This window comes from Lytechinus pictus, unplaced genomic scaffold (assembly GCF_037042905.1).
Source record: "Lytechinus pictus isolate F3 Inbred unplaced genomic scaffold, Lp3.0 scaffold_19, whole genome shotgun sequence".
Taxonomy (NCBI): Eukaryota; Metazoa; Echinodermata; class Echinoidea; order Temnopleuroida; family Toxopneustidae; genus Lytechinus; species Lytechinus pictus.
The window spans coordinates 17,700,167-17,711,461 of NW_026974140.1; the positions used below are offsets into that span (position 1 = coordinate 17,700,167).

Consider the following 11,295-nt stretch of genomic DNA (forward strand, 5'->3'; position numbering starts at 1 on the left):
AAATTTGATTCAAAATGTATTAAATCTACGACCCCACATGGGATAAGGAAATACATGTATATTAATAATACTAATAATAGGCATTTATATAGCGCCATCTATCTAGAAATATTCTATTCCGAGGCGCGTTATTATCATTATTATTACCCCGGCTTTAGATCGAGCTGCCTTTCAGCGCTCATGCATTCAAGGAATTAATCCTGCCGGGTACCCATTCACCTCACCTGGGTTGAGTGCAGCACAATGTGGATATTTCTTGCTGAAGGAAATTACGCCATGGCTGGGATTCGAACCCACGACCCTCTGTTTCAAAGTCAGAAGACTTATCCACTGTCTATTACACAGTATAACCGTTGTAATATAATTGGAAGATACTATGTGTGCGTGCATGTGAGTTACTCGAAGGCGAATACACCCCCCCCAAAAAAAAAAAAAAAAATCCTGTTTATAGTATAGAGCGAAATATCTCGAACATGCATTTTTCACGATTAATAAGGATCCCTCCCTGAGAGGAGTCTTTGTTTCTGGAATTCTGAGAAAATTATTTTGAACCACGTAGTCAGTGGCGTAACTGCGGGGGCATGGGGGTACGCGCTTCGCGCTCGCAATATTTGATTAAGGAGATACGTATTATGTTTCTGATTACAAAAAGTGCTTCATGTGTTTAGGTGTAATTCTAAAAAAAATTCAGCAAGCGCTTGGCGCTCGCATTAGATGACTTTGATGAGATATGTATGCTCTTCATGAATTTCTTGAAAATAGTCCTTAAACATGTTAAAATGCCCGTTAGGGGTCAATATATACAAAAATGTCAGGTCGCGCTTCGCGCTCGCATTTTTGTTCAGTGAGACAGGTACGTATCATGATAACAAATGTTGCTTATAATGCCTCTTTTTTAGGTCTGAATATAAAAAAAATTCAGCTCGCGCTTCGCGGTCGCGTTATTTGAAGAATGAGATACATATCCGTATATTGGCACCGACATTAAAATGTCTCTATTGAGTGTGCTTTGCGCGCCCACTAAATGACTCAAAACTTTTGCCGGTGCCCCCCCCCCCCCCCATGCCGTGACCCACGGTAATACATTGAGTATACTATCGTATATTATAATGGTTCTATTTATTTATTTATTTATTTCAATATATTTAACCAGGGTAGCCCACTCAGCAATAAACTGGTCTCCCGTGGGGCCCTGGAATACATGATAAAAACAAGTATAAAAACATTTAAATACATATGAAATATACACAGAAATATTCTAAATAACTTAACTCATATCATAACAGAAAACAGAGTAGCAAGCATACGGCATCCTTAAAAACATGATACTAATTAACAAATTACATACAAAGCAATACATATAGATAAAATAAATTAGATAGACATAGAAAAGTTGATTTCAAATTAAAAGGCAATAATAAAATTTAAAATTTAAAAAGATGCACTTTCAGTTTCTGTTTAAAGATTGAAAGAGATTTTGACTGTTTCAAATTAAATGGCAAGTTGTTCCAAAGTAAAATCGCTGAGTAAGATAAAGAGTGTTTAAACATTTCGGTATGAGTTTTTGGTGATCAAATTATCTTTTGCTGCATATCTAGAGTTAAAAAAATGAGAATCACTTGCAAAAGTAAACACATTACGATAGAATTCCGATGACAGACCATTGATACATCTATACATAAAAACACACTTGAAATAGGTAACGCGATCGTTGAAGGGGAGCCATTGGAATTCACGAAACATTTCTTTTGAGGGGGTATAAAAATTACATTTTAGGATTAATCTAACCGCTCTTTTTTTAGTTTGATTATACGATCTGTGTGCATATTGAACGCAACCCCCAGATTTCACAGCAATAATCGAGGTATGATTGGACTAAACATAGGTATAGAGTCTTGAGGGTATTTTGGTCAACATAAGGCCTAACCCTTCTTAGCATACCTAGGCTGGCATACACCTTTTTACATACATTATCAACTTGGTATGACCAAGATAGGTGTTGATCAATTATGACTCCAAGACATTTTATCGTTGTACACCGTTCTATAACATCTCCATTAAATTTGATAATTACATTTTCCATAGAAATATTAGATAGCTTTTGGGGTGTCCCTATTAACATAAACTTTGTTTTATCCGTGTTAAGTTTTAGTTTATTTACGTTTAACCATTCTTTTAAGGAACTCATATCATCTTAAAGCTTATATTGAATATCTTGTGCAGACGTACTGTGAACATATAATGTGGTGTCGTCTGCGTACATGGTAATACTACAATATTTCAGGGTATGAACCAAATCGTCGATGTATATTAAGAAAAGGAGCGGCCCAAGGACTGACCATTGTGGTACTCCTAGCGAAACAGATTGCTCATCTGAGAGAGTGCCTCGAACAACTACTCTTTGGGTTCTATCATTGAGATAAGAATTAAACCACGTAATAACTTTGTCTGAACATCCTATACGACGTAATTTGACTAACATTACCTGAGTGTCGACAGTGTCAAACGCACGTTTTAGATCAACGTAAATCGCACCTATTGTTTCCCCAATGTCAATGAAGCGTAACCATTGGTCTGTAAGCGACCCCAGTGCTGCAGAGGTCGAATGACCGGGTCTAAAACCGAACTGTGATTTACTTAAGATATCATGTGTGGTCAAAAAGGAATATAATTGTTTGTGAACAACCTTTTCTATCAGTTTACTTACAACAGGCATAATTGCAATTGGTCTGGAATTGCATATCAAATTAATTTCCCCTTTCTTAAACAATGGACAAATTTTAGAACTTTTCCATTCATCTGGATAAACTCCCTCGTTAAATGACATATTTATCAATTTTGTTATTCGAGGGATTATTTCTGTTTTAGCATTTTTTAGTTGTGAACTACTAATGTCATCAACGCCAGTTGATTTATTGGTGTCTAATTTCGATAAAAGATCAGCTATGATATCTTCTTTAACTCTTCAAAATCAAATTCATAAAGAGGAACATGCTTTCTTACATTATCTGTTTCATTGCATTCGAGTGTGAAAAGACTTTCTTTCTGGAGTTCAGGATATCTTACAGATTCAACGAAATAATCATTGAATGCGTTACTTATGATTTTGTCATCACGGCAGAAAACATTTTCTATTTCAAAAATATTAGGAATAAGTAAATGTTTTTGTGGTAATAAGACCTTTAGATATTTCTACATTTGTTTAACATTGTTGGCAGATTCACGAATTTTAGAAGTGAAATAATTTCTTTTAGATGTTTACATCATTACGCAGTTTTTTGTAATTCTTCCAAATACACAAAGTCTGGCTTTCATCGTGATCTTTTGAATTTTTTCCCTTTAAAAAATTTTGATGCACCGAATCCCGATTTCTCATTAACTTTCTTATATCTGGCGTTATCCATGGGAGAGTCTCTTCACGTACTCGTAAATATTTTAGTGTTGCTATTTCCTCAATGGTTGAAACAAAAATGTCTTTCCATTTATTCCAATACATGTTGACGTCAGAGATAACTTCAAGATCAGACCAGGGTGAATCCCGGACTTTCTGAAGAAAATCATCAGATCCCAATTGTTCGTTAGAACGAAATTTGATTACCCTATTAGAATGTGTTTTGTTTTGATTACACCTTCGAATAGCATACACGAGATAATGATAATTCACACTTCCCCTTCCAGTCTTAACTTAAGGTAAGGTGAATAATTGTATTGCGCTGGTTATACCACTTTTCCGACGAATAATAAGGATTTATTTCTTTGTGAAAATAAAGTGTGAAATCCATATCAGGCCAATGTCATTTTTCAAATTTTGCACGAGGACAACAATGTGTAAAAGGGTGTGGGGGCGAATATCAACATGCATAAGCGCTTGATATCAATTAAAAATACTTATAAAACTGATAAATCATTTTGAATATCTTTATTTCTACTTTCACAACAAACACCAATCGAACCAAAGGAGTACAGCACTATTAATTCACGTTCCATGTATAACTTTCATTACAAAAATTGGATAGTGGTCGTAATGGACACCATTTAGCGCCATTTTGAATACGTTTCCATGTTTACCCATATTTGTACAAACCAGTAAAAATGGGCATTTAACGAGCACATAATTTTGGACTTGATAATTAAATATTTGAATGGAAATTAAAGAATTGAATTGAATTAAATAAGTATACACTTGCTTAATCACCCCCATTTCCCATTTTCAGAGAGGAATTAACTAATTTAAGACTATGAAAAAACTCCGACCCTTTTTCGACCCTTTCTAAGTTCGGGAAGAAGCTCCATAACACACACATTTGACGACAAAAATTGGTCAAAGGAACCAATATGAATTAGCTATGATATCGTGACATATAGCTGAGAATGAAATAAGTATATTAGTCTAGGATAGAAGGGGTCGAACCTTGTTTTTTTATATATACAATGTTTTTTTATGGTTTCTTGTCAATTCGAGGGTGCTGATTCCGAATCTGAATGATGCCACTCGTGTAACCTTGAGCATTTTCTGCAAATTGGCAAAATCCAATATGGCCGCCAAAATATTCAAATTACCCATGAAAATCATAAATTTGTCCACACATTGGCTATAAAGTACATGCAATTGTGCTGCCGGAGTGAAATAATATCTAAAAAAATGATTTTTGTCAAAATATTTATTTTCTTGATATCAAAATGGCCGCCATCATAGACCCCTGTACAATATGAATGGGGAAAATTAATTTTTACAAAATTGAGCACTGAAATGCAAGTAATTATGATCTATGAGTGAAGCAATGTCTGAAAACATGATTGCTAACGATATATATCATTTGTTATGTCAGTTATGTGATAAACCCTGTATTTTGATATTCAAAATGGCCTCCAAAAGCCCTAACACTATTATGTACAATGTGAATGGTGACACAAAAAAAACACAAGAGAGCACTAAAATGCATTTTGTTAAGATAAACGAGTGGAATACTGACTAAAAACATTATTGTAAACGAAATTTATTATTTAACATGCCATGTATGTGATAAACCCTGTATTTTGATATTCAAAATGGCCTCCAAAAGCCCTAACACTATTATGTACAATGTGAATGGTGACACAAAAAAATCACAAGAGTGAGCACTAAAATGCATTTTGTTAAGATAAACGAGTGGAATACTGACTAAAAACATTATTGTAAACGAAATTTATTATTTAACATGTCATGTATGTGATAAACCCTGTATTTTGATATTCAAAATGGCCTCCAAAAGCCCTAACACTATTATGTACAATGTGAATGGTGACACAAAAAATCACAAGAGTGAGCACTAAAATGCATTTTGTTAAGATAAACGAGTGGAATACTGACTAAAAACATTATTGTAAACGAAATTTATTATTTAACATGCCATGTATGTGATAAACCCTGTATTTTGATATTTAATATGGCCGCCAAAGGCCCTAAAATTATGATCTACGATGTGAGAGAGGACAAAAACAATCACAAGGTGAGCACTAAAACGAATTTTTTGTGGTAAATTAGTGGAATACTGTCTCCAAATATAATTTGCAACGAAATATATTATTCGGGTTTCATATTTGTGTTAAATATTGTATTTTGACTTTCAAAATGGCCGCCAAAAGACATTGACTGTATTATGTACAATCGATATGGGAAACCAATTTTCACAGGAGTCAGCACCATAACATGCATATAATTGTGATTTAAGAGTAAAATATTGTCTGAAAACATAATTTATAACAAGATATATCATTCATTCTGCCAGGTAGGTGATAAATAATGTATTTTGAAAGTCAAAATGGCCGCTACAGGCCCTAACGGTAGGCCTATTATGTACTTTGTGAATGGGAACATATAATTTTAACATAATTTGGCTTTGCTTGACTAAATGATGTTGCATGTATGAGTGAAATATCGTCTGAAAATATGATTTCTAACCAAATAGATAATTTCTTATGTTATTTAGGTGATAAATGCTACATTTAAATTTCAAAATGGCTGCAATATGTTTCTTTGTGGAAATTATCTTTCCCCATTCAAATTTTACATATTAAGATAAGGGACTATGGCGGCCATTTTTCATTTTTAAAAGGCAGCATTCATCACCTTTATGACACAAGCTATGATATATTTCGTTAGAAAACATTGGGTTTAGACAATACTTAACACTTACATCAAAATTAAGCCATTTTCATAGTAAAAATTTTGTCAAAATTATCTGTCCCCAGTTACAATGTACATACTACTTTGGGCTATGGCAGCAATTTTGAATTTAAAAGTAATCCTTTATTACCTTCTCAACCATTATGTGATGTATTTAGTCAGAAATCATGTTCAAGACCAAATTTTACCTATACATCAAATAGTTACGTGCGTTTTTGGTTCTCATTCTGGTGATTATTAGTTTCCCTATACGCATGTTACAGAATTTGTAGGGGCTTGTGCGGCCGTTTTGAAAGTCAAAATACAGTATTTATCACCTACATGGGAGAGGAAATGTTATATTTAATTTAAAAAATCACGTTTTCAAACAACATTTTCCTTATACAACAGAATTATATGGATTTCATAGTCACGAGAATCCTAATTCTTTCAAAAGTATTTATCCCCATTTACATTGTAGATAATACTGTAAGGGCCCATAGGGGCCGTTTTGAATTTTACAATACAGCATTTATCTCATGCATGAAAAAGGAAATGATATGTTTCGCCAGAAAACATGTTTTTAGACAATATTTGACTCGTAGATTACAATTACATTCATTTTATTGTTTTTACTCTTGTGAAAATTAGTTTCTTCATTCGCTTTGTTCATAATACAGATAGGGCCTATGGCAGCTATTTTGAATGTCAACATGCAACATAATTACCGAAATTGCAAGGGAAATGATATGTTTCGTTAGAAATCCTTGTTGTCAGACAGTGTTACACCAATATTTCGCAGTTATTGCCATTTTAAAGTCAAACAAATTCAAAGGTTGTGAAAATTATTTGTCCCCTTTTATATATTGTACACAGTATAAGGAGTCTATGACAGCCATTTTGAATATCATAATACAGTATTTATCACATTAGATAGTATACAAATGACATAGTTTTGTTAATAGTCATGTTTTCAGACAGTAGTCCACTCGCAGGTCACAATCACATGCAATAATAGTGCTCTCGTTTGAAAAAAATATTTTCCCCATTCATATTCTACATAATAAAGTATACAGGGGTTATGGCGGCCATTTTGAATATCAATAAAATAAATATTTTGTCAAATATCGCTTTTCCAATTGGTATTTCACTTCTGCACAACAACTACATGCATTTTATAGCTAATGTGTTGGCAAGTTTATGATTTTCATGGGCAATTTGCATATTTTGGCGGCCATTTTGGATTTTGCCAATTTGCGGAAAATGCTCAAGGATACAAGAGTGGCATCATTCAGATTCGGAATCAGCACCCTCGAATTGACAAGAAACCATAAAAAAACATTGTATATCTAAAAAAACAAGGTTCGACCCCTTGTCTATGGGGCCTATCCTGGACTATATGTATCCTTCTTGTATCCCGGTACGTATCTCGATAGCAAATGTATTCACAAAATATTCTTCTTTATTAGAAATCAAAGTTATCATTCAACAAATAGATGCTACAATGCCCAAACTAGACATTCCTTATTCCTGAGGTCTGGTCTATGTATTCTCTTGGGATTTTTTTTCCAAAGGAATGTATAACTTAGACTAATTGCAAGCCAACTCTAAGTCAACGAAATACTGTTTTTTTTTTACAATGGGAGCTCTTCTTTTTTCAACAACGGGCTTCGGCATGCTCAGTGGTTCTTTCATTGCTCCTGTATTGTAATGATATACGTCGAGCGCTTGAGATCACCCACGATCTTGGTTTATGATGGATAATATCTTTGAACGACTGGCGAAATTCAGGATTAGAAATAGAATAGACACAAGGGTTCATACTTGAATTAATATATCCTAACCATGTTAATACTTCATCTCTCTTCGAGGAAAAAGAAACACACTGTCGAAATGAACATATAAAAAGGTTAAGGAAGAATGGTGTCCAGCAGACCAAGAACAGACCAATGATGGTACCGAGCATGAGGGCGGCTTTGTGATGAGAATGATGCTGATTGTTGACCCGAAAATCGGTTGATTTTGCGTTGTTCTCATCACCCGATTTACCTTCTGCTAAAAAACCTTGACGCAGGTTCTTGTTGCGGGTTTGAATAAGATGATATATCCTCGCGTAAACGAAGAGAAGAATCCAACTTGGGATGAAGAAATCGACGAGTGTTGTAATAATGATGTAGGTTTGATTGAAAGCATTATCACAGAAGATGGATCCTGAGAGATGCCATCCCGCAGCACTCTCCAATCCGTCACCGTACGCATCTGTAGCATTCGAGGCATCCTCAACAGATTCTTCACCGTGGAATAGACCTAAGAATATTGGTAGGAATGCAGAAAGAGATTTGATGATCCAGACCATGATACTGATCAACAGAGCTCGTTTGTTGGTCATCCATCGCTTGTATTTGAACGGTTCCTTGATATGAAAGTATCTATCAACACTAATCATACAGAGGTGGATCACAGATGTCGAACAAAATGTGACGTCGAAAGATATCCATGCCTTGCAAAAGACGGGAGTGAAGATATCCTTGTGGACAAAGTTAGTGGAGAGGGAGAAAGGCATGACTAGAACGGCAACCAACAGATCAGCTACTGCTAATGACGCTACAAATACATTACTCGGTTTACGTAATACAGGATCCAATCCAACAGATAAACATACTAATAGATTCCCGGCAATGGATGCGACGATGATGACCATGAGTACGACATCGATGATCACCACAATGTATCTACTAGTAGCACTTTCCTCATCCGAATTAACTTTAAGCTGTGATGGTACGGTCACATCCATTATCAAACACAATGCTTTGTTAGCAAACAGAGAAATACAGTCTCAGAAATATTCTTATGGTTTAATACATAATGAAATATAATTTCCCTTAAATATCAGTCTGAAGCAAATAATGTACAGAGAAGAGCGTAGTGCGATATTCAACTTCCCTCCATACCAGTCATTATCAACCTCACCGTGAAAAGAATACCACTTGCTTAGTTTCATCCAATTTATCACCTTCTGGAATACATCAATAGCGAATATGATCCGAGTAGTAGGGTCATAGAGTCACCAATCAAAGAGCATATCGAAACCCGTAATATATACCTGATACGGTAAGTATAGAATATATATTCCGGCCAATATTTCTCCAAGTTGACGATATCGAGCTATCACCTTTGATGCACCCACGCCGATCACATAGTGTGTACGCGCGTCCCGAGTGCCATCATCAGTCTACCTTTATGCGAAGGCTTTCACCAGCACTGTTATATGGGATGCTCGTAATGAACATGGGAGTGATGCAGACTATATAGTGGACTGAGGAACCCGCCCAATTTTCACTTGATTGGCTGGGAGATCCGATAACTCAATGTTGGAGAGGTTTTATCTTCTGTTATTTATATAATGTTATTGCATTGCCCGAAAAATACGAGCGGTATATATAGAAATGAAATGAAACGGTAAAATGAAAATACCAAATGGGGCAGACGATGAATATCGACTTTACTCATTAACGATTGCTTGCGAATCGCAGTCATACGATCTTGTAGAAAAAATATATGGCGTTGAATTTTATAGCTATACTATAATGATAATATTCTTTAAAAATGTCCTGGGAAAAAAGTTATATTTTGAGAAAGAAAGGTAGATAGAAGGTGAATCTTCGAAGTATTATGCAAATAGTTCATCTTAGCACAAATTTAGTCTCATAGTATGCAAAAGATCACGTATATCCAATTAGATATGATATTGAGACAAAAGAATATGATTTAGTTTCTTGACAGAACATATGTACAGGCTACACGTATCGTTATAAAAAATAAATTAGCTTTTATATAAATATTTCATGTAATAATTATCTAAAATTTTGACTTATTTCATTGCAGTAGATTTGTCGTAAATAATAGAAATATTAAATCGAAAAATGTAGATCGACGTTTTCGATGACATCCAATCACTTTAAATATGTATATCTGGTCTTAGTTACGAGATACACCTGATTGAACTCCAATACAAACAATCATTATTCATCATACTTTTCATTGCATGAAGATTGCATATGATTATTCTTTTGTACCAACTGTTATTTTTTAAGTTTTTCTCTTTAATAAATAATAACTTGTGTAGAATCATTCAATCGCGAGAAGTTTGGGAATGTAAAATGAAAATCTTGGTACTAATGACACTCTGATCATGTTAATGGGGAAAATGAGGTCTGTCACTTATTATTCCTTTTAAAACCAAAATAACATTATACACACGACTCACATAAAGCAAACATCTTCTTTGATAACATTAATGACCGTGCAATTTATCATACCCGACAAACATAGTGTTGCTCACATGCATGTTTGGGGAACGAGAATGATAATTAATTGATGACTCCCTAAAGCATGTAAAGAGAAAAACATGCATGTAATTTTCGATATTTAGATACCATAATTCAATTCATTTAGTTTGATCAATGTCAACTGGAAGGGTTTGATTAAAATTGGTTTGTTTGCAGAATGTTACATGGCGCATTTTATATTCTGTTTGCATGCATGCTTATTAGTTTCACCTGTCAGAAAAATGAGAGTAAACGTTTCAGACGGAAATGAAAGTGCCTCTTTTAGTTGCAACTTAGTCGAATGTCATTTGCCGAGTTTAACCACTCTCATATTTGCAAAGGAAAAGTTGCCATCTCAAAATTATCCATTCCTTACTGTGAAATTAATATTAGGTAAGCGCATTGTCTTCCTAATGGTATTAATGTTGGACAAAGAAATTAAAACGTGGAAATCATTTATGATGAGCCATCACGTCGCTGAATCCATCAGTTGATTGCAGACTACCTAATATACAGTGCGTATCAAAAAAAAAGTTTGCACTTTGATAAAGCCCTGGGAATTATACAATATACTACATGTGGGTAATTTTTTCACATATAATCTTTGGTTTGGGTCTCTTCTATCCAATGAAAGTAAAAGTTTTGACAAAATGTTACACTTGAGTGAGCACTGTCCATTTTTGTAAAGCTCGCAGAAATCTGTTTGCGCAGAAATGCTCGTTTTCACACTGTGTCAAGGGGAAAGGGCGAAATCAAACTTACCCTGCGAAACATTTCTCATACCCCTTGCTATTTTTGTCAATTGAAATGAAACGGATACCT

General features: G+C 34.5%; 1 protein-coding gene across 1 annotated transcript; it reads right to left on the reverse strand.

Annotated features, from left to right (window-relative positions):
* Window positions 1–6,584: 6,584 nt before the first annotated feature.
* Window positions 6,585–9,331, reverse strand: LOC129260304 (dopamine receptor 1-like). The gene has a single exon (XM_054898309.2). It carries the CDS (start codon window positions 8,937–8,939, stop codon window positions 7,803–7,805), a length of 1,137 nt encoding a protein of 378 aa, XP_054754284.2. The 5' UTR covers window positions 8,940–9,331; the 3' UTR covers window positions 6,585–7,802.
* Between the last annotated feature and the right edge of the window lie 1,964 nt (window positions 9,332–11,295).